This window comes from Amblyraja radiata, chromosome 18, assembly GCF_010909765.2.
Source record: "Amblyraja radiata isolate CabotCenter1 chromosome 18, sAmbRad1.1.pri, whole genome shotgun sequence".
Classification (NCBI taxonomy): Eukaryota; Metazoa; Chordata; class Chondrichthyes; order Rajiformes; family Rajidae; genus Amblyraja; species Amblyraja radiata.
In genome coordinates this window covers 47,468,427-47,492,871 of record NC_045973.1, presented here as the reverse complement: position 1 = coordinate 47,492,871, position 24,445 = coordinate 47,468,427, and the positions used below count along the sequence as shown (strand labels likewise).

Sequence of the window (24,445 nt, the reverse complement as noted above, 5' to 3'; positions counted from 1 at the left end):
ACGGGGTGCGCCTAGGTTGGTTTGAGGCCATGCCTGTGTGAGATATCCGGATCCCTGAAAAGACGGGGGAGGACTCTCGTAAAGGCACCCGGCTCGGTGGTTAGAGTATAGATTGGCTAAGAATACTCTAGTCTATTCGAGAGTTCATTGTCCGAGTAAATTTGAATTTGAATCTGCGTACGTTGAGTGGTACACACCAAAAGCTAATTGGTCTGATCAGAGTGAACTGAGATTTTTCGAATTAAATTACCTAAATACAGAATCTCATATTGAAGTTCTGACCTGTACTTCAGAATTTGAATTCTGTGTGTTATAGAACTTCGAAGTTTGTATAGCATGTTTGAGATCGATTCCGAATAGTGGCTGATCAACCATGAGCAGTACCCCTCTGATCGATTGTTGATTAGTACCTGATAGCGAAGAGTCACTGAGAGAAGGGAAAATGATTTTTTGGTGAAAAGTAACTGGATGGGAAAAAGTATCTTATAAAGAGGGAGGGAAAGTATCTGAAGGTGAAAGGTAGCTGATTAAGAAGTAGTACTCCTCAGGAAGGGGAAAATCTTCTGTATCAGAGGGAGAGGTTCACTGGTTGATAACAGAATGACGCGGAATTGAAATCAAGTGTACTTTGTTTGTGAACTGTGTGCTAGTGTGTTGTGTCTATAGCAGGGGTGGGGAACCCTTTCATGTTGGAATGCCGCATTGTTAGCTGTAATCTAATAAGGCCGCATCCAAGATACATCAATCAGATATACTTCAATGTACATTATTTTGTTAAAATAGCCCTCATGACTTACTAATGTTTTAATTGTGGCCGTCAGTCGGGGAGGATTATTTCGATGAATTTTCTTTTACTCTTTGGTATTTTAATTACGTTCATTTTAAGATTATAATAAAAATAATAAAAGATGAAATAAAACATATTAATAAAAATAAAAGGATTTGTTCTACAAAATTTGGATTCATTCTAAAGGCCGCATTTAATGGCCTAGAAGGCCGCAGGTTTCCCACCCCTGGTCTATAGTATATTGTACTCTTGTAATGGAGTCTAGAAAATTTCCAGTGTATATATCTTTTTCGGATCCGAACTGTATCAATATTTTGTTGCATGTTAAACGTATTTGGAGTGTGTTAAGATCGCGAACTGTTACTTGTACTAACTGCGTGTGCTTAAGGATTTTGGGTGTTGGATAACTGGGGTAAAAGTGTTTTAAAATTGAATATATGAGATTTGTTTCAGTCGGAACTGTTAGTATTATTAGAGTCCGATTCGTGGTGGTTCGATCAGGGTTCGTATTCTTCCGATCGCTGTGTCGGAGGAGGGATTGTTCCATTGACCGAGTACACCACGAGGAGGATTTAAAAGAGCGTGTGATTAATTGTAATAATAAATAAATGCTTGTCATTTATATTGGTGTGTGTATCTGTCTACTTATAATTGGTGACATAGTTTCTTGTCTGGGTATAATCTTGCTTGCGTGGTTCGGGTTTATTTGTCTTTGTTAACAATGTATTTTGAGTGGGAGAGATTGCTGCTAGAATATTTGAATATTAAGCACCTTAATTTGGGAGACTAAGGATTTTTCGTTTACAGGCGTTGAATGGGTGATTGTGAATAAGATCGAATTGATAAAAAAAGTTGAGTGCGCGATTGAGTAGAGTGATTGAGTTGAGCGATTGAACTGAGCGATTGAATAGAACGATTGACTAGCGGTTGAATAGAATGGAATGTACGATTGTGCGGGAGAGGTGTGTATCTGTTAAACGTTGGTCATTGTTTGGAAGCTTTCTCAGTGGCCTTGGAGACGGAAAGGGAGGAGCGAGTGTTGAGGTGTGAGTGATTCAAAACTTATCTGTATTGTGGCTATTGTGTAAGAACGTGGGAAATAGTCTAGAGAAGGACTTAACAACCATTTCCGGAAGGCCATTGAAAATGATATGCGATAAAATTCCTCAGAAAGCAGAAAGATTACTGAAATTTTCAGGGAATTTAAATAAATTATCAGGAAGCGAATTATGGCAGATGGGTGGGTTGAAGTCCATAACAGGAATAACCTATATAGAGAAAATTATCAGGAAATATGGGGATAGGGAAGAGAGGAATGAACTCATTAAATTATGGAAGATGTTTTATACTGAAAGGAAGGTGAATAAATAAGTCGTTCTGCTATCTGCCTTGAGGATGGCAGCCTCAAAGCTGGGGATAAGGCTGGAGTAAGAGGAAACTGGTCCTTCTCTAGATATTTCTGAACAGAGAGAGAGAAACATTGAAAATCAGCAGCAGGAGCAGGGAAGAGCACCGACCTTTAAAGGGGAGATGACTATGTTGGCTCTTAAAGGGGAGGTGGCCCCGACTAAGATTAAATTAATTCAATTGAGTAAAAGTGCAGCGGTTAGGGTGGATCTCGAGGGGAGAGATGCCCAATATTTAAGAGGATGGGCAGACTTCGTTGGAACAGAATCTCAGCATTCCTCTCACGATCCTAGTTCTAAGACACCTTGTGCAGCCTGTGAACAGGGCACTCGGGTGGAGTCAGCAGCATCTTCGACTCCACCCACTGAATTTAAATCTATAGCAGGGAAATCGGGAGAGGACACTCTGGCTCCGACGATTGCTTCACCAGCAGAAGATCGTGTGAAGCAGGCACGTGCCGTCAGGGTGGGCAAGGTAGGCACTGCCTACCCTGACTAAAATTATGACATGGTAATTATTAAATATAAATAGTAAAGGCATGGGAGAATTATGCCTGAGATCGATCTCTGAGGTAGGCATAATTCTCCGTGCCTTTCAACCGCAGTACTTGTAACACGCAAAGGTCTGTGCAGCCCACGTGCCGTCAGCGCTGCTTCAAGCCGTCAATGACAAGCGGGGCTGAAGGCAGCTGAAACTCTGCCTTGGCTGTACTGCACATGCGCAGCACAGGTTTCTTGGCGGGTTTTTCAAATATGGATTGTCATTATTTTAAGAGTATCTTAGGAAACAATGAGAGAAGAATGGAGTTCATGCACCAATAATGTGGTAAGTACATTCTTGGTGCTTTATGTTTTTAAATTCCGTATTTCCTGGGTTGGGGGGAGCTCCTTTCGCAGCGTTTGAGAAGTCTGGCCTGGGGTAAAGTTGCGGGGAGGGCAGGAGCGTTGTGAAGGAGGGGATCGAGGCCAGTAACCCACTTGCGACGTTCCGGGCACGGAGCCACCGCATTGTGGCCGGGGAATGAATTAGCTTGGGTGGCTGCGAGTGGTCGCCGGGACCGGACAGCCCCTTCTGCCGGCCCCCGCTCACCTCTGGCAGTGCTCTCCGTCTGAAAACCTCTCTCCTGCCGCTCGCCGGCCTCACTCATGTCAGCCGCTTCCCGTAAATCCTTAAATTTCGAGTGTGCGATCAAGGGCCCAATTGAGGTTACTCGGCTGTCGGAATTTAAGGATTTGCGGGAAGCGGCTGACATGAGTGAGGCCGGCGAGCGGCAGGAGAGAGGTTTTCAGACGGAGAGCACTGCCAGAGGTGAGCGGGGGCCGGCAGAAAGGGCTGTCCGGTCCCGGCGGCCACTCGCAGTCACCCGAGCTGCTTCCCTCCCCGGAAGTGGCGGCCAGTTCTGCTGTCCGTGCCCGGAGCGCTGCGGCAGAGGTGAGAGTTACTGACATGATCTCCGACCCCCTCCCTCTCAACACTCCTGTCCTCCCCGCAACTTTAACCCCTGGCACAAACTCTGCAAACGCTGTGAAAGGAACTCTCCCTCCAATTGATCCCTTGAATTAGTATTGTCATTCAATAAGATGACAACTGATTCAACTTATTTTGGTGAGCTCCAGTTTTTCCCACCATCTCTCCAACTGCCTTCATCCTCCATCCCCCATCCATTCAGTAATTAAAAAATGAAGGAGATTTAGAAGCCTTGGGCAAATTGAATTGTTACTTATTTTTATTTTTTATTTTTACGGAGAGAACAATCTGCGCATGCACGGTTTAAGATTTTTTTTTTAAAAGCCGACTGACTGCCTACCTTGAGTAATCACTCACGGCACGTGCCTGATGTGAAGGATCAGTGAGCTAGAAAGAAGGTTCCTCATAAGTGTGTGCCAAAATTAATTAAACGACCAACAGGAGAAGTAAAGGAATCATTCCTAAAATATAGAGATTCCTTTAGCAGAGGGAGCAGTGTCTCTGAGGATGAGACAGCGGTGGGCTGTGAAATAGCTGATCCTGATATTGGTAACATTATAGAATCTGAACAGATTTCTGATATTATGGAAATGTAGTGAATGTAGGCAATTCCCTAGTAGGAAGCTGCCTACACCGCCTTTAGAATTGGATACCGCAGTAGGTGCAGACTATCCCCGGGCTACAGACTCTGGCTCCGACTCCAGTGCAACCCAGTTCGACAACGACTAAATCCTTCCAGGGACCAGTAAACATAATACAAAAACTGGAAGTGACATCAACCGAAGAGGAAGAATTTAACGCATGGATCCCTCCTGATTATCTTAGGGACATGCCTATCCGAGAGCGTACTTTCCCTCAATTTAATTGGAGAGGCCATAGAACCGTCGGGGCCGATCAATGTTATGTTTGCGGAGAAACGGGACATTGGGGCAGAGCTTGCCCTATGAGGGAACACAGAGGGAGGGGTCAAAGGAGAGGGCCACGGGGTCCAAGAAGTCAGTGGATCCCTCGGGGCTATAGAGATACTTGGGACCATGAAGATCGAGGGAGAGAATGCTGGCCGGAGGATCAGGGGGCAGGGAACAAAGCATCGTTCTGGCAGCCGAATCCATTTCTGTAGCCCTGATCTGCCAGCCAGTCCAGAGTAATCTGACCCTTGCCTCGAAGCCTAGAGATAAAATCTGAGGGTGTCCGCCTCATGACATTGAGACGGCCCAAGGAAAATAATAATAAATATTAATTAAATCAGAATAAGAAAGAACGCCGCCCCTTTCAAATTCCAGGAGGAAAGTTACAAAGAAGCTGATTGGGATTAAGAAACCTTATCAATAGAGAGGACATGAAAATAGAGAAAAAGGAGCTGGTGTCAAAAAGGAAAAGAACTGAAGGGAACTCAGATTGGCACTAGGGAAAGAAGAAATGAATTTATTGCGCAGGAGGTGCAGGAGTAAGGAATAGGAGCAATAGTGAACTTGGTTAATAACTTGTTGCAAAGTTGTTGTGCCTGCAGGACAGTGTCACCTACAACACGTCACCATCTGGGGAGTGAAGTAAAAGAGTATGTGGACCCTCCAGAACGGGCAGAAGACACAGCTCGGGTAGGATGTGTAGTCCATCGTCAATCTCCATCCAGGTAGCTCCCCAGAGATAAGGACAAACAACGAGGAGGAAGTGGGGCTGTTCTGTCCCTTTAATATATACCATCTGTGAAAGGCCAACAGACAAAGAAGGCTGCTCCTCTGTATTCCTACTCCTACAAATTAAATATCAAGAAGGAAAAAGAAAAGACATACCCTCGTGCCCAACTTTAACGTAACATCTGACACAAGTGAAGGGAAAAGAAGAGAACAATGTCCAAAACTTTCTGAAGAAATACAAACAGCCACTGAAGCCCATTGAGGCAAGCGCCGACTTGAATAAATTAAATTTGGAAATGAATACTCCTCTGTGGTTCGGGGCACCTACTTTGCGCCTAAATTTTAGTTATTAGAAATAAATTGACAAAATTCTGAATTCGAACTCTAAATTGTATAGTGATGAATTGGAAGGACTTTAAAATTTGAGATTTGGAAATGACATGAGATTTGGTTTAGGAATATTTGAAATCTGAATATTAACTTGGTATTTTTATTGTCACCCTCAGACAGGCAGCCAAGGAAGGGAAGGATTCAAAGAACATCAGGGAAGGACGAAACTCAGAAAGGTCTAGTAAAATGAATGTGAGAGGTGGCATTGGAATAGTAAGAAAGAGGAATGTGAATAACAGTGCTCCCCTTCGAGAAACCAAAGTTAACTGCCTAGAAAGAGTTACTGAGGAGAAGTCCTATTGGATTAGAAGAAGTACTAAAGGAATGGCTGCTTGTTGTCAGAATCGATGTATTTGACCGGTGAATCTAAATTTATGTAACCCTTGATAGTAAAGCGGCTCCTATTATCAAGGTGTAAAGTAATTGTCCCTAGATTCGGCATTCTTAATTGGCTTTATAGTAATCTACAACATATGGAAATTAATTGATTAAATTTGAACAGCTGGGAATTCCACAGCAATTGAATTGAATTGTGTTATCGACCACACGCTGTGGAATGAAATGGATGAGATGGACCTAAAAATCCAAAATATTAAATTGAAGGCTGAGACTGAATTTGGTGGAATTGAGGCATTCCCCATGATTGTTTTGAATGGGAGTCACGCCTGCAGGGAAATCTGGACTGAACCCAGCTGAAATTTACATGAGAAACCATCATCCACAATACATTGGAAACCATCGTGTGAATACAGAGGTAACTGGCTATATATATTCCCACACTATCCTAGTATGGGAAAGATTATATTACAGAATAATGATAGGTTATACAGAAAGAGGGCTTGTGATTGACAGGAATGTATGGGGAAAGCATCAGTGCATGAATGGTAACTTACTTCATTCCAAGTTCTCTTAGGAATTATAGGTTCAACTATGGATCAAGTACAGAGGGATTAACAACACAGATGGAGGGGATTCGCACCCACAAAAACTCGGGAGGTGAAGACTCATCAGACGGAAATTGTGAAGCTACACCCACGAAAACTCGGGAAGCTTGATGAGATTCTGGGAAGATACATTATCAACCATATCAACAAGATGTAATAGTCACCCATGCATATCTGATTATCATAAATGATGGTTTATTATATATGATAAAAGGGAGGAATGTTAATCCTAGCTAAAATGGAGCAGCCATGGCATCAAAAATGTAGTAAGGGCTTATGTACTGCTAGGCCATTTTGGTCAGGTTTAATGTGCTCTGCAGAACTGAGACAAGCTGCTGAATGGTGCCAACAAGGCTGTGGCCCAGGTCAATGTTGCAGAGAGAATGGGACATCTGCAGAGTTCTTACATGAAGCGTGGAATGCATAGAGTTAATTGGATCAATGCAAACTAAGTGTACATATTGTAAATAATGTTGTGAGACTGTTACCCTGTTAGTTGTTTGGGTGAAATGTTAAGCCTTGTCTGGGTTGTTTGAATCCCAAGGCACATGTTGCATTATTCATTTATGTTAGCTTCCTTCTCAAAGCCTTACCAGATACAACGTATTTAAGATAATGTTATTGGGCTGGGGAACTGTCAATTATGTACTGTTATAATCAATATGTCTGATTGGATTATAAAGAGACCACCTCCATGTAGTTCGGCCCCTCGAGGTTCGGGGACCTATAAAAGGCAACCCCCACGAATTCCTTTGTCGATCTTCTGGAAGAGCGCTTGGGCCAGCAGCGTGTTCATTTTTTCTACTTTTTTTAGTTTTTTTTAGTGCATCTCAATGTGTGTTTTTAATGTTTCTCTGTGTGCCTTGTGTGGCAGGTGGTGTGGGGAGGTAAGGGGGAAACCGCTTCGGTCACTTCCTCCATGGAGAGGCGACGTTTTCCATGTCGCCTCCCCCCGTGGCCTAACATCGAGGATCGGTGCGGCCTTTCCCGGAGGCGCGCACGGGGCTTCAGCAGCGGGCGCAGCAAGGACTCTTCCGTCGTGGAGCGGGCGTGCCCTCCGCGGGGGTCGCCGGAGGGGAGCACTCCGTTCGCTGGCCCGCGAACTGCGGTCTGGTCTGCAGAGCTCCAGCTGGCGCGGCTTCCGGAGCCTGGGATCCCTCGTTGGGGACCCCGGAGGAGAAGAGCTCCGACCGCCGGCCTGCGGCCTACTTCTAACCGTGGGTGTGGCGGGGACTTAACATCTGGAGCGGGGTCCCTCACCAAGGATCCCTGGAGAAGAGCTCCGACCGCCGGCCCTGCGGTCTGCGGTGCTTCTGGCTGCGGCGCGGTGGGGACTTTAGATCTTCGACCGCCAGCCTGCGACCTACACCATCTTTAAGCCGCGGTCTCTGGTGGGGAGGCACCGATTCAGGACTTATCTGGATTTGCCTTGTCTGTGCATCTGGACGCCCGCAGCGGCGGGTTAAGGTCCTGACCACGGGGGAAAATGGAGGAGGATTGGCCAAATTTTGTGCCTTCCACCACAGTGATGAATGCTGTGGTGGATGTTTGTGTTAAATTTTTATTGTGTACTGTGTGTTCCTTTTTATATTGTACCGCTGCTGGCAAATTTATTTTATGTGCATGTGATGAATAAAACTTGACTTGGCTTGACTGCGTGAACTTTTATAGTGTCTCTGCTTGCACGAGGCTAAAGGGCTTGGCCAAGCAGATACAAGGATCGAGCCCGCGGTGGTTAGGTATCATACAGGGGAATTTGTGTTGTGTTATCCAAAAATAAAGTTTAGTTGCTCAAGTGAATCAGTATTTTATTGACTGAACTAGACTGGGGGGAAGCTTAGAAGAGCATATTTACGTGCATGTATAGTAAGATTTTTCTGAATTGAATGCAAAGAAAACTAATTTCACCTATGTACCTGTGACAATGTTCAAACATTCAGATTTGAGTGAATGTTATTTAAGGCAGTCCCTATTTTGTATGCAACGTGACACTTTGGGTATGACACTTCGGAGATCACTGTAATGTCGTTAGTATTTTACAAATATATTTTGTTTTTCTTTCTACGCAGAACTTATTCCCCCTGGAATCTGCAACATTCTCAACCCTGCAAATATTTATTCAAATAATGAAGTTAAGTTGGGGAACATTGAAATTTATGGATTTGATTACGATTATACTCTTGCACAGTACTCCAGTTCTGTGCACACGATGATCTTTGACACTGCACGTGAAATCCTTGTGGATCAGTACAAGGTATGTTATCCAGTGAAGGTAGACAAAAATGCTGGAGGAACTCAGCGGGTGAGGCAGTATCTATGGAGCGAAGGAAGTAGGCAAAGTTTCGGGCCGAAGCCCTTCTTCAGACACTGTTATGCAGTGAGTCTAGTTAGAAGACCACCAGCCTGAAATGTTGACGGCCTTATTCTCCATAGATACTGCCTGTCCTGAGTATTTCCAGTATTCTATTTTGCATTTTCCAATTGTTGTTTTTTGAAATGTCTTCACAAGTGAGAGCTCTAATATATTACATTGGAACCCCTAAATTGGATTCTCTTGGTAGTTAATGCAATTAGGTGAATCTCTATATTTTGATTAATGTCAAAGGGTTCAGTTCATTTTTAGATCAAATACATTTTGCATGGTTTGACTTTAGAGGTACAGTGTTGAAACTAGCCCTTCGGCCACCGAATCTGTGCCGACCAGCGATCGCAACGTACACTAGATCTATCTTACACACTAGGGGAAATTTACACTTTCCATTAGCCAGTTAATTAATTTATTAACCTGTATGTATTTGGAGTGTGGGAGGAAACCAGAGCACCCAGAGAAAACCCACGCAATCATGGGGAGAACGTACAAACTCCATATAGACAGTCTTGTCGGGTTTATTTTCAATGGACTGCTCTTATTGGCAATAGTGCAAGGCTAATTTTCACAACTTTGTTCCATGCAATTAGAGTCAGACGGTTGGAATGTGAATTATTTTTCTAGTTTAATTGAAAATTAACCTACCAGCATATCTACAATAATGAGCCTCTTGTGTAGGTTACTTGAGAAATTATCGAAGCGGAGAATAATATGCCATGAAAGAGGGAATGTGTTGCTGGAGTGTAGGGAATAAGAGGAGGAATGTGACTGAGCTTGCTCTGCTGGGAGCTGGTATGGAGCTAATGGGCTAAAAGGTCAACTTGTCTGTGGGAGTAAGCAGACGTTTGATCCCAAACTGGGTTTTTTCCCTTCAATGCCTTTTGAATCTTCTGTGCAATAAATCGTATGTCTACAGGATTAATGGCCACAGGGAGTTCTTTAATGATTGTGTTACTCTCAGTCACTAATAAATCACTCCTATTAGAGACTAACCGGTTTGGTGTGGTTAATGTAGATCATTCACAAATAGACAAAAGGAGCTATCAAGTGTCAATTTTATGATAAATTGCTAAATTTTAAGCCAAATTGCTGTTGTAATTGACAAATTATGCTTCATACTTTTGTTAAATGGTTGATAAAAGTAATGTATTTAATATTTGTATGTTAGAACAATACAAATAGGGGGGCACAGTGACACAGCGATGGAGTTGCTGCCTTACAGCGCCAGAGACTCGGGTTCGATCCTGACTATGGGTGCAGTCTGTATGAAGTTTGTACATTCTCCCTGTGACCGCATGGGTTTTCACCGGGTGCTCCAGTTTCCTTCCACACTCCAAAGACGTACAGGTTTGTAGGTTAATTTGGCTTTGGTAAACATTGTAAATTGTCCCTAGTGTTAGATAGTGCTAGTGTGTGGGATGATCGCTGGTTGATGCGGAATCGGTGGGCAGAAGTGTCTGTTTCCTAAACTGTATCTCTAAACTAAACTCAATTTTAGAGTTTTTGATTGTTCGGTTGGGTAAAGTATTGTATCTTGAAATTGCAGGCACATTCAGTTATTTACAAAGATGCAGTGGCAGTCGTAATGGCTTTTACCCGGGTGAAGCAAAGATGACTGTGTCAAAACTGTTTTGTGGAAATGGGAATTCTGAGAATCTTTTCATAGACCCTGTACAAGTGCAGTACTGTCAGCAGAGTAGTTTTAAGGCATTGATAGATTCTTGATTAGTACAGGGTGTCTGGGGTTATGGGGAGAAGGCAGAAGAATGGGGCTAGGAGGGAGAGATTGATCAACCATGATTGAATGGTGGAGTAGACTTGATGGGTTGAATGGCCCAATTCTGCTCCTATCACATGTCCTTATAACCTTAGATATTGTCTGCATTTCATCGGGCATCACCCTGGAGAGATACCTGACACTGTGACCTGGGGAACATAGGCAAGTGTAAAGCTTCACTTGGCTACCTTTCACAAAACCACATATTTCCCTGTACATCATATAAAATTCACTTTGATTTAATGTTCAAAGCCAGTTGCTCTCCTTCGGTTCTGCTTTAGTTAGAGGATATAGTTTTTGGGAACACACAGATTAGTAGTTTTTAAGAAAGAACTGCAGATGCTGGAAAAATCAAAGGTAGACAAAATGCTGGAGAAACTCAGCGGGTGAGGCAGCATCTATGGAGAGAAGGATTAGGCGACGATTTGGGTCGAGACCCTTCTTCAGTCTTCTCGACCCAAAACTTTGCCTATTCCTTCTCTCCATAGATTCTGACTGACCCGCTGAGTTTCTACAGCATTTTTGTCTATCTTCAGAGATTAGTACTGTTCGTCTGCTTTGTGTTTCATTAGCCTGCGGTCTTTCAACAACATGCAGCTGGCAAAAGTTTTGTGATGAAAACGTTATGAGAAGAGTTTATCTTAATCTTTAATTATTTCTTGTAGTATCCTGAAGGAATCAAGGAATACGAGTACCAACCGAACTTTGCCATCAGAGGCCTCCATTATGACGTGCGGAAGGTAACGTTTTAATAAGGGAGCAGTCTTCATTAACGTGTGTGTAGCAAATCTTTATCTTCAGCTTATGAATCTTGTGTGCAGACCTTGGGTAGTCAAGATAAACGCCCAACGTAATCTACATGGCTGTCACTGCCTTCCATTCCATCTGCTGCCTGATTCACTACAGATCTGTTTGCTGTGCTATGTGATCGAGAGATGGTCACTGTATTGTGACATGTTTGTTCCATTTTCTGGTATGTGGATGCACAGTGCTGCTTCAGCCTTTATAGCCGCCAAATAACCGCATATATAGTTTGCAACACTGTGCTTGCCCATCTCTGCTGTACACCATGATAAATAATGACCCCTCCAATGAATATAAATAGCCATGCGTATTTAAGTCTGGATATTTGCGAGATAGAGTCAACATTTTTTATCCAGGGGCCTGAACAGTAAGATCATTTAACAGCATGGACTGGATTTTGAGGATCCATTTTTAATAGTGTGTTACTGTCTATTGGCAAAGCAGGCTTGAGATGAGGTTAACTATATATCAAACAAGATGGTTTTTAGGCAAAGTGTGCAAATTGAATGGACATGCATCCTGATTGAAACTGATGCATCATTACTATTAGGTCTAAATTCTGGAGTTGCCAACTCTTATCTTCACCAGTGCAGCAGTGTCCAAGCTAGTATCCTACATGTGCTTCTGTGGATATTTAGGAGCTGCCAATAAGTACTGGGTTTCACAATACCACCCTTGTCCAATGAACATATGCCTTGCAATATGTTTGTGATATTTAAATGGCCTATCGCATGAGTATTATCAAGTGTATGTAGAGCTTACAGTTCATCCACAAGGTGTTTGTTGTTCAGCGATGGGCAAACTATTCTAGGATAATGTTTCAGATCAATTGCGTGTAAGAGAAATACAGCTCCATTAACTGACTCCTGATTGATGCGTCCAAAAATATTCTAGATCACCAGGGAGTTTAACATTTTAGTAGCTGACTTAAATGCAACAAAATCATGTGTATTTCTTTCTGGGTCAAACTATGATAAAGTTCACTGTGTGGCATTTACTATTTACTGAAAGATTACAAAAAGTCCAGAGCATAAATTTATATTTTCTATTTGATAGGGATACTTAATGAAGATTGATGCTTTTCATTATGTCCAGTTGGGAACGGTGTATAGGTATGTATTCTATCGAGCTATACATCATTCCATGTGAAGTGGGAATTGGAGAAAACGCCTTATTTCAAGACTTGGGCAGTCTTAAGTAATGTTAACAAACCATCTTGATTTGTGAGACAGTAATTGATTTTGTGTGGAATTCCAGTTATTTGTTGGTAATAAATAGTTCAGGATACATTTTAAAAACTTGCACTGTGTGTCTGTGTGTCATATTTTGTGACTGCCATCAACTAAATTCAAGCTGGGTTGACAATTTATTTTAGATATTAAGGATATTTGAATGTTTTGGGGAAGTTGAATGATAAGTTCATTCTGCATTGGAACCTTTTTGGAAATGGTTCTTTAGTAACATTGTTATTGCAATTGTTTTTTACCCATTTTGAGTGGCTCTTGAGAAGCAGGTGGTGATATATCTGTTGCAGACAACTATATTGTATTGAATAGTTGTTTGATGATAGAACACTTGTGGCCAGTTGAGAATCGTAATACTTTCCCTTCATGTCGAATGCTTGCTCTGTGAAGAAAATAGGAAATTTTGAATTTTAATTGAATTTGTGTATATCTCAAACCCTCTCTCACACCTCCCGCTGCTGAAAGACTCATCCATGCCTTCATCTCCTCCCGACTGGACTATTGCAACTCACTTCTCCTTGGCATCAGCTCCACCTACATCAACCGACTGCAACTGGTCCAGAACGCAGCCGCCCGACTCATCACCCACACCAAATCCTGGCATCACATCACTCCAGTCCTCAAACAACTTCACTGGCTTCCCATCTCCCACCGGATCACCTACAAAATCCTGGTCCTCACCTACAAAGCCCTCCACCATCTGGCCCCCCCCCCATATCTCACTGACCTCCTCTCCCCCTACCAACCCTCACGGTCCCTCAGATCCACATCAGCCGGACTCCTCTCCATCCACAAGTCCAACCTCCGCAGTTTTGGGGACAGAGCCTCCTCCAGGGCAGCTCCCAGGCTCTGGAACTCCCTCCCCCAACTGATCCGCAATTCCGTGTCCCTCGCCATCTTCCAGTCCCGCCTCAAGACCCATCTCTTCACCTCTGCCTATCCTTAGCCTCATGTCCCCCTCCCTTTTCATCTGTGCATTAATTGCCTCATATTGTGTTTTGAATTGAATTCTGTCTTTACTTTGTGTACTAGTCATGTCTCTACTATTTATTTCATTCCCCTTACATGTTTTTCCTCTACCTGCTAAATTTTTGTAAGGTGTCCTTGAGACTCTTGAAAGGCGCCCATAAATAAAATGTATTATTATTATATTTACAGGGGGCTCAGTCCAGTACCAGATGAGGAAGTGTTTCAAATGTATGAAGGAACCCAACATGTTCCTCTACACCAAATGAGTGATTTCTATGGCAAGGTAACTTTTTTTTTCCCCTTTTGATTCCTGGTTTTGGCTCGACAATTTATTGTGAGGATATCACTGTCTTCCGTACAGGAAGAGTGAATTGGATTTAACATTTTTTTTAAATCCCACGCCATGTGGTTTAATCTATTATAACAATATTCAAACTCATTGAAAACAGAAACAAATCGTTTAACTAAATAAACTACAATATTCAATGATTATTAGTACAGATACTGATCTAGCCATTGAAAAAAATACTCTTGGCAAAGACTGATCAGTTAACATGTCGTTTTACTAAAAATCAGCTGGCATGGATTTTTGTCATTGTTCATGCATTTCATGTTTGATACTTAAAGTATTTTTTAATTTCAGAGAGATTAAGTTATGTTCAGCCCTGTTATTTTTTTTAAATATACTGTATCTATTCTTTTCTCTGCATCATCGTATTTCTTGGAAGCCTCAGGAAGGATTAAGACCCAATTTAATCAGTGTATGGATTAATTCACAATCTGTTTTAATGAGAGCTATTGGAAGGGACACAGCCCTTTGTTGTCCATTCGTATATTTATTTTGCAGGATGTATTTGTGGGTCGACCCTATGTTTTATTAAAGCAGAGATAGATAGATTCTTGATTAGTTCGGGTGTCGAGGGTTATCGGGAGAAGTCAGGAGAATGGGTTTAGGAGGGAGAGATAGATCAGCCATGATTGTATGACGAGTACACTTGATGGGCCGAATGGCCTAATTGTACTCCTATTTCTTATGACCTTATGACTCAATGAGCAGGCAGGGAATAGTAGACTACAGACCATGTGCGGGTAAATTGGATCAGTTTACTTTGCAGACATGGTAGGCCAAAGGCTCTCTCCTGCACTGTTCTGTGTTCTGGCTTTGCGGGTTCTGAGGTGGCTAATGTGGGAACTACATGTTTGCCCACTGACGGGGCACTTCCCACAGATAAAGTGCCTGTTTGGGAGTCTGGGTTTAGGCATACGAGCAAAAAGTGTCCTATTCAACATACCATAGATGATTGAGGAAAAAATAGGGCCTGAATACTGGAATATTGGTCTGGGAGTGGACACAAGCTTACTTTATTGTCATGTGTCCGAGGTACTGTGAAAAGCTTTTTATGTTGCATGCTATCCAGTCAGCGGCAAGACTACACTTGATTACAATCACTGACCTTGCTTCACTAATTTCAACGATTTAGAGGGACTTGTGGAGATGGTGCCAGTGATATTTTTTGAATACCTGCTGTAGGTAGTCCAGGACTTGAAAGAATATGGATGGGTAGGATCACTGCTGCATGGTAGACTGAGTTGTGTGCTAGCTCTGAGCTCCTGTTATTCAAATATCCTTCTTCCAAAGGCTGCACCGGAGCATGAACAGTGCAGTAACATATGATCATTGATGTTTGCCTGTGCTGAGAAATGGCTCCTGAGATTGTGGGAATAGTCCACATTATCCAGGGGCTTGTCACACATCTTTATTGGCAGAGGGCAGTGTACCTGCAGCAGAGGTTGTTTGGTGCAGAACCTTTGCCTTGTACAGTTGAGTGCACGGCCCATCCTCTTGTGTGCCATGGCTCTGAATCCATTCTCCAAATGCAAGTCTATTCAACAAAGGCTCGGAGTCTATTCTCCAAATGCAAGCATCATCTGCATGCTGCAGCTTGATGGAGATGGTTGTAACCTTTGTTTGTTGTGCAGTCACAGTGGGCTGAATGGCTTCCTGTTCATTCTGAAGATCAACTCTACTCCAGCAGATGAGACAAGACAAATTGCGAGCTGTATTGGGGCAATGATGCAGCCCAGTTTGACAACTAGTTCTGTTGATGACCCTTTGGTTGATGACATGGCTTCATAAATCATTAGTGCAGGCACCGACAAAGTTCAGTGCAAGGATTATGCTTTTCTTTTGCAATCTTTTCAGAGCTGTCTGATTGTGAACTGAAAGGAAGTGATCATTTGTCATTTTGTTCATGGAAATCGGGACGGGAGTAGGGTCCACGGCCCGACTAATACAAATGTTTGTTGATTAAACCCTGCGGTTTAGGGCAGTGCACAACGGGCACAAAACCAGACCAGACGGCCTGCATATTGATCGCAGTCAACAAACAGCAGCTTGGACTGTACCAGACTATTTCGGCTTTGTGTAAACCAAAAATGTTCCAATGTATTTTTATAAAATAGACTGGACAAATAATTGCGTTTCTTTTTGTTTTGTGTATTTGTAAGGGCAGTATGTTTGCAAATCAGGTTAAATATAGTTCATTGTGATATTCCTGCAAGGTCAGAGCCTGATACTGTGTTGACATTGAGTAAATGAGTAGAGGTGTGCATTGCTATCGTCTTTAAAGGCAGGCCAGCCAAACCGCTGATGTTTAGAGGAGATCTCTTCTTATACATTTCTATAAACAAGGGACAAAGTGCTCAGATTCCCAAATATCAGTGGGTTCATGGAGCAGAATTTATCTTTGCTTAGAAAAGGTTTCCCAAAACAACATTACAGTTTAGCAGTGAATTTCAATATTAATTCGATCCCTGCAGCTCTATTTATTTGTCACTTTTAAAGAAGGTTGGTACAAATGAAGAGAACGTAAGCGTCCAAAGTGAAGTGGTTACAACCAGTCAATCTTGCTGACACATCATCACTGAAGGGCCTGTTTAAGAATGCTTCACTGCCCATTGTCACTGTAATGAGATTAGAACAAAATTGAAAGCACAATAAATGTAAACACTTAGATGTCGAATCACATTATGCTGTTATTTACAGTGCAACAAATCCAGATATCACACAATGACAAAGAACACAAAGTGTTGGAGTAACACTGAGGGTCGGGCAGCATGTGCTGGAAGGAACTCCAGATCCGTGTTTATGCCAAAAACCAACACACAATGCTGGACAAACTCGGCTGGTCAGGCAGCATCTCTGGGGGGAAAAAAGGAATAGGTGATGTTTCAAGCCAGAACCTATTTTGGGCACAAGTCTGAAGAAAGGTTCCGACCCAAAATAATCCCCTATTCCTTTTCTCCAGAGATGCTGCCTGACCCGCTGAGTTACTCCAGCATTTTGAGGTCAGGTAACATCTGTGACTCCAGCACTTTGTCTCTTTTTGAGTAAACCTGCAGTTCCTTGTTTCTACATAAGGACAACAATTCTTTCTTGTTGAATAACGTATTTACTTTCTCATAATAATGGCCATTCAGTCCATTGGATCTATGCCAGCCCCGAGAGAGACATTACCTTTTGTCCTATTTCAATGAATAGCTTTGAAAACTCTCTCCTTTGTGCACAAGGCTGTAATACAAGAAAGACATGTTTGATGGAGAATGGTAATTTTGTCTTATTCATGTGTTTGCAATTTGTTTTGATACTTTAGGGCCCTACCATGAAACAGTTTATGGATATTTTCTCACTGCCTGAAATGGCTCTTCTTTCATGTGTCAATGACTATTTCATTAACCACAATATTGAGTATGATCCCATTCACCTCTTCAGAGACGTCAGCGTAAGTATAAAATTTACTCCACTTTAATCTGCACTTTCGAACCATGACGAGCCAGTTGTGATGTTGCCATTTCAATCCATTGACCTAATAAGCCAACTCTTGGCCAAATGCTTTTTCTTTGCAGCCACTAACTATGAAACATGTTGATTGATGCCATTTTGCTCTTTGCTTCTGCACTTTTTTTCTTATTGTAACATTAACGGGGGTGGAGCAGGGGTAGAGTTGCTGCCTTACAGCGCCAGAGACCTAGGTTCGATCCTGACTATGGATGCCGTCTGTACGGAGTTTGTACGTTCTCCCCGTGACCTGCATGGGTTTCCTCCGGTTTCCTCCCACACTCCAAATATGTACAGGTTTGTAGGTTAATTGGTTTGGTATAATTGTAAATTGTCCCTAGTGTGTGTAAGATGGTGGTAGTGTGCGGGGATCGCTGGTCAGCAAGGACTCGGTAGGCCGAAGGGCCTGTTTCTGCGCTGTATCTTTAAACTAAACTAAACAGGCTTTTTATTCGGTATGTGGATTTAATCATACAAATGATCTGGTTCTGCTTTTTCATCATGATCACCAGTAAAAGGAGAGAAAGAGTTGGGAACGGGGACTCTTTAATATGGTAGCAGCAGACTAACGGTTATGTTTGCAGTTGCTGGATTGTTCTGTCTAAAAGTAATTGAATGTGGAAAATGGCATTTTTAACAGTTCAGCACAGGAGCAATTCATTCAGCCCACAATGTCTGTGCCGAACATGATGCAAAGACCATAACTCCTAACTTCTATCCCACCATCCCATTTGGGATGCCAGTACTGGTGCAGAATTGCATCATTCACAACAGTGATGCGTTGGGCAATTTTCACCACCCTCTGCAATGCCTTCCGGTCGGAGACAGAGCAGTTGCCATACCATACTGTGATGCAGTTGGTAAGGATGCTCTCGATGGTGCAGCGGTAGAAGTTCACCAGGATCTGAGGAGACAGATGGACCTTCTTCAGTCTCCTCAGGAAGAAGAGACGCTGGTGAGCCTTCTTGATCAGAGTTGAGGTATTGTGGGTCCAAGAGAGGTCATCGGAGATGTTGACTCCCAGGAACCTGAAGCTAGAAACACGTTCCACCTCCGTCCCGTTAATGTGGATGGGGGTGTGCGTGCCGCCCCTGGACTTCCTGAAGTCTACAATGAGCTCCTTGGTCTTCTTGGAGTTAAGGGCCAGGTTGTTGTCAGCGCACCATGCTGCTAAGTGCTGGACCTCCTCCCTGTAGGCCGACTCATCGTTGTTGCTGATGAGGCCAATCACCGTTGTATCATCTGCATACTTGATGATGGTGTTAGTACCATGTACAGGTGTGCAGTCATAGGTGAAGAGGGAGTAGAGGAGGGGGCTCAGCACACAGCCCTGTGGAACTAAAAGCATTTTTCTCAAACTCAACAAACTGTTGGTCTGTAAAAGAGCTTGTCTCGTACATACAGTAAAATTTGGAAGGAGCCAGGTGCTTCTTCTTGCGTATGGCGTGCACAGCCTAAAGTTGTAGGACAGCTTGTTCTATTTGATTGTGCACGCCGGGTTGATTGCATTCGTCATAACAGGGCAGACCACGTGAAGGTTGCAATCTCCCACCCCGAGCCAGGTGCTAATCTGTGGCAGTCATTAATTGGAACAGTAGCATAATGTCCTATGCATATGATTGCGAAAAACACTTACTTTAACATTTCATTAAATCACTAACATACCATGTTATTCTTGTGTGACGATGTGTATGAATTTATTCAATAAACACCTGAATTTGAGTAGGTGTCCCTGTTTCCACCAAACTGCATTCCCTGGCACCATCGGGGCTCCTAAGGTCAGTCCATTAATGTACAGTGGGTGGGCTCTGATGTCTATATATTACTCAGCTGGATGGCCCAGCTGCAGATGGTCCAGAAGGTACATGGGGGGGGGCACTGTAAATGTGATAGCCTTGCTGTTGCCCAGCTGCACAGATGGGAACAAGGGTTCATTGAAAATATTGATCAACCAGAATCAGCATTTGCCGCTATCAATTTGTACAATTAGTGCGGCCTGTTATTTGTTTTAGTGCAAAAGCAGCCAGCAACACCACAGTATAATCTCAACAGGTGAGATAACCACAACTGTTTCCCACATCTCGAACCAGAGTGTAAATCTTTCCTGAGCCTAATCTCGTTAGGATATTTAAAGAAGCTATTCAGCTGCTTCAAATGCCTGCTTAAAGAATCGGGTCAAAAGCAGATACAGCCGGATCCATGTGTCTCTTCAATAACCTTGAGCATTTAAACTGCCTATCTGGTTTCTGCCTGGTGGGCAGGGTTAAAGTTTCCTGCTCTAGCTTCCTCTATTTTGCTGTATTCTTCGTATCAAGGGCAGGTCTTAACTCCAGCTGGTGTTGGTCCTGTAGTGGGAACATCTGCCGTCACACCACAGGCACATAATGACTGTCCCCATGTTAGTCTCTTGTCCCAGGAGGTAAATTGATCTGCAAAATATCCTGGCGGGGAGATTTGCAAAGGCTACTAGGGAGACTTTAAACTAGTATGGTTGGGGGGGAGGGACTCAAATTGGGAAAGCTAGCAGTCAGTGTGTGAGGCAGGAGGCAGAGAATGGTAGCATTCTGACCCAAAATGTAGGGGAGAGAGAAGAAAAAGACAATAAACAGAGAATAAGAGAGGGTGGGTTTCTTAAATGTGTATATTTTAATGCTAGGAGCATTGTAAGAAAGGTGGATGAACTTAGAGCCTGGATTGACACCTGGAAGTATGATGTTGTGGCGATCAGTGAAACATGGTTGCAGGAGGGCTGTGATTGGAAACTAAATATTCCAGGATTTCGTTGCTTCAGGTGTGATAGAATTGGAGGGGCAAGAGGTGGAGGTGTTGCATTGCTTATCAGGGAAGATATTACAGCAGTGCTTTGGCAGGATAGATTAGAGGGCTCGTCTAGGAAGGCTATTTGGGTGGAACTGTCCAACTTCAAGTTCAACCTCCGCAGTTTTGGGGACAGAGCCTTCTCCAGGGCAGCTCCCAGGCTCTGGAACTCCCTCCCCCAACTGATCCGCAATTCCGTGTCCCTCACCATCTTCCAGTCCCGCCTCAAGACCCATCTCTTCACCTCTGCCTATCCTTAGCCCCACGTCCCCGTCCCTTTTCATCTGTGCATTAATTGCCTCATACTGTGTTTTGTATTGAATTCTGTCTTTACTTTGTGTACTAGTCATGTCTCTACTATTTATTTAATTCCCCTTGCATGTTTTTCCTCTACATGCTCAATTTTTGTAAGGTGTCCTTGAGACTCTTGAAAGGTGCCCATAAATAAAATTTATTATTATTATTAACTGAGAAATGGGAAAGGGGTAGCAACACTTATAGGGGTGTATTATAGACCGCCAAATGGGGAGCGAGAATTGGAAGAGCAAATATGTAAGGAGATTGCAGATATTAGTAGTAAGCACAAGGTAGTGATTGTGGGAGATTTCAATTTTCCACACATAGACTGGGAAACACATTCTGTAAATGGGCTGGATGGGTTGGAGTTTGTAAAATGTGTGCAGGATAGTTTTTTGCAGCAATACTAGAGAAGGGGCGGTGCTGGACCTCCTGTTAGGAAATAAGAAGAGTCAGGTGGCAGAGGTATGCGTTGGGGAACAGTTCGAGACCAGTGATCACAATACCATTAGTTTCAATATAATTATGGAGAGGGTCAGAACTGGACCTAGGGTTGAGATTTTTCATTGGAGAAAGGCTAACTTTGAGGAGATGCGAAAGGATTTAAAAGGAGTAAATTGGGACATTTTGTTTTATGGGAAAGATGTGGAAGAGAAATGGAGTACATTTAAAGGTGAAATCTTAAGAGTACAGAATCTTTATGTCCCTGTTCGGTTGAAAGGAAATAGTAAAAATCGGAAAGAGCCATGGTTTTCAAGGGAAATTGGACACGGTTCGGAAAAAGAGGGAGATCTACAATAATTATAGGCAGCATGGAGTAAATGAGGTGCTTGAGGAGTATAAAGAATGTAAAAAGAATCTTAAGAAAGAAATTAGAAAAGCTAAAAGTAGATATGAGGTTGCTTTGGCAAGTAAGGTGAAAGTAAACCCAAAGGGTTTCTACAGCTATATTAATAGCAAAAGGATAACGAGGGATAAAATTGGTCCATTAGAGTGTCAGAGTGGACAGCTATCTGCAGAGCCAAAAGAGATGGGGGAGATATTGAACAATTTCTTTTCTTCGGTATTCACCAAGGAGAACAATATTGAATTATGTGAGGTAAGGGAAACAAGTAGAGTAGCTATGGAAACTATGAGATTCAAAGAAGAGGAAGTACTGACACTTTTGAGAAATATAAAAGTGGACAAGTCTCCAGGTCCGGACAGGATATTCCCTAGGACATTGAGGGAAGTTAGTGTAGAAATAGCAGGGGCTATGACAGAAATATTTCAAATGTCATTAGAAACGGGAATAGTGCCGGAGGATTGGCGTACTGCGCATGTTGTTCCATTGTTTAAAAAGGGGTCTAAGAGTAAACCTAACAATTATAGACCTGTTAGTTTGACGTCAGTGGTGGGCAAATTAATGGAAAGGATACTTAGAGATAATATATATAAGCATCTGGATAAACAGGGTCTGATTAGGAACAGTCAACATGGATTTGTGCCTGGAAGGTCATGTTTGACTAATCTTCTTGAATTTTTTGAAGAGGTTACTCGGGAAATTGATGAGGGTAAAGCAGTGGATGTTGTATATATGGACTTCAGTAAGGCATTTGACAAGGTTCCTCATGGAAGGTTGGTTAAGAAGGTTCAATGGTTGGGTATTAATGGTGGAGTAGCAAGATGGATTCAACAGTGGCTGAATGGGAGATGCCAGAGAGTAATGGTGGATGGTTGTTTGTCAGGTTGGACGCCAGTGACTAGTGGGGTGCCACAGGGATCTGTGTTGGGTCCACTGTTGTTTGTCATGTACATCAATGATCTGGATGATGGTGTGGTAAATTGGATTAGTAAGTATGCAGATGATACTAAGATAGGTGGGGTTGTGGATAATGAAGTAGATTTTCAAAGTCTACAGAGAGATTTATGCCAGTTGGAAGAGTGGACTGAAAGATGGCGGAGTTTAATGCTGATAAGTGTGAGGTGCTACATCTTGGCAGGACAAATCAAAATAGGACGTACATGGTAAATGGTAGGGAATTGAAGAATGCAGGTGAACAGAGGGATCTGGGAATAACTGTGCACAGTTCCCTGAAAGTGGAATCTCATGTAGATAGGGTGGTAAAGAAAGCTTTTGGTGTGCTGGCCTTTATAAATCAGAGCATTGAGTATAGAAGTTGGGATGTAATGTTAAAATTGTACAAGGCATTGGTGAGGCCAATTCTGGAGTATGGGGTACAATTTTGGTCGCCTAATTATAGGAAGGATGTCAACAAAATAGAGAGAGTACAAGGAGATTTACTAGAATGTTGCCTGGGTTTCAGCAACTAAGTTACAGAGAAAGGTTGAACAAGTTAGGGCTTTATTCTTTGGAGCGCAGAAGGTTAAGGGGGGACTTGATAGAGGTCTTTAAAATGATGAGAGGGATAGACAGAGTTGACGTGGATAAGCTTTTCCCACTGAGAGTAGGGAAGATTCAAACAAGGGGACATGACTTGAGAATTAAGGGACAGAAGTTTAGGGGTAACATGAGGGGGAACTTCTTTACTCAGAGAGTGGTGGCTGTGTGGAATGAGCTTCCAGTGAAGGTGGTGGAGGCAGGTTCGTTTTTATCATTTAAAAATAAATTGGATAGTTATATGGACGGGAAAGGAATGGAGGGTCATGGTCTGAGCGCAGGTATATGGGACTAGGGGAGAATACACTTTCACTCGGCCCGCATGAACCAACCTGATCTAGTTGCTGGACACTTTAATTCTCCTTCCCATTCCAACATAGACCTTTCTGTCCTCGGTCTCCTCCATTGTCGGAGTGAGGCTAAATGCAAACTGGAGGATCAGCATCTCATATTTCGTTGGACCGTTTACAGCCCAGTGGTACGAATATTGATTACTCTCACTTCAGGTAGCCCCGGCATTCCCAATCTCTATCCCTCTCCCACTGAAGTCACACTAGCTTCTCATTTTGACCCAAAAAACAGCTAACATTGGCCTGTTTCCTTTATCATCGTTCCTTTTTTGCATATCTTTCATTCATTGTTCTTTATCTCTCCACATCACCATCTATAATAATAATAATAAATTTTATTTAATGGGCGCCTTTCATACATCTCAAGGACACCTTACATAGTAATCGGAATAAAAACATATAATCGGAATTAAACAAGTAATTAAAGACATCACAGTGACACAAATTAAAAACAGAATTCAATCCAAAAACAGAAAATCAAAAACACAGTGTGAAAAGAGAGCAGCGGCAGCCAAAGCGCGCCAGCGTCCACTCTCGCTTCACGGCAGCCATCTTGGACACAGACCTACAGGACTACAATTTGACAAAAAAATCATCCCCCCACAGTGGATAGCACTGTGGAGGAAGGCACAATGTCCAGTCCCCACCTCATGTTCACCCCAAAGTCAGGCCTATTGAGGCCACCGCAATTGCCTGTACACCATCTATATCTCTCCTTTCCCTTATCCCTAACCAATGTGAAGAAGGGTCTCGACCCGAAACGTCACACATTCCTTTTTTCCAGAGATGCTGCCTGTCCCGCTGAGTTACTCCAGCATTTCTGTCCATCATCTGTTTAAATCAACATTTGCAGTTCCTTCCTACACATTTCATCTGCTCCACTGCCCATTGTCCTCCAGGTATGTCTCCTTTGAAGAAGTTCTCCTCCTCTCTCCGACGTGAGGTCAGCAACACCCTCTCTCGCTGCTC

At 42.9% G+C, this 24,445-nt stretch overlaps 1 protein-coding gene across 1 annotated transcript in view; it reads left to right on the top strand.

Moving 5' to 3' along the window:
• The window catches only part of nt5dc2 (5'-nucleotidase domain containing 2), a 78,254-nt gene that overhangs the window by 10,334 nt on the left and 43,475 nt on the right, over positions 1–24,445 (top strand). The window contains exons 2-6 of the mRNA XM_033037291.1: positions 8,702–8,886; positions 11,443–11,517; positions 12,638–12,693; positions 13,984–14,077; positions 17,448–17,576. Coding sequence (XP_032893182.1) covers positions 8,702–8,886; positions 11,443–11,517; positions 12,638–12,693; positions 13,984–14,077; positions 17,448–17,576 — 539 coding nt within the window. The remainder of the gene's footprint in view (positions 1–8,701; positions 8,887–11,442; positions 11,518–12,637; positions 12,694–13,983; positions 14,078–17,447; positions 17,577–24,445) is intronic.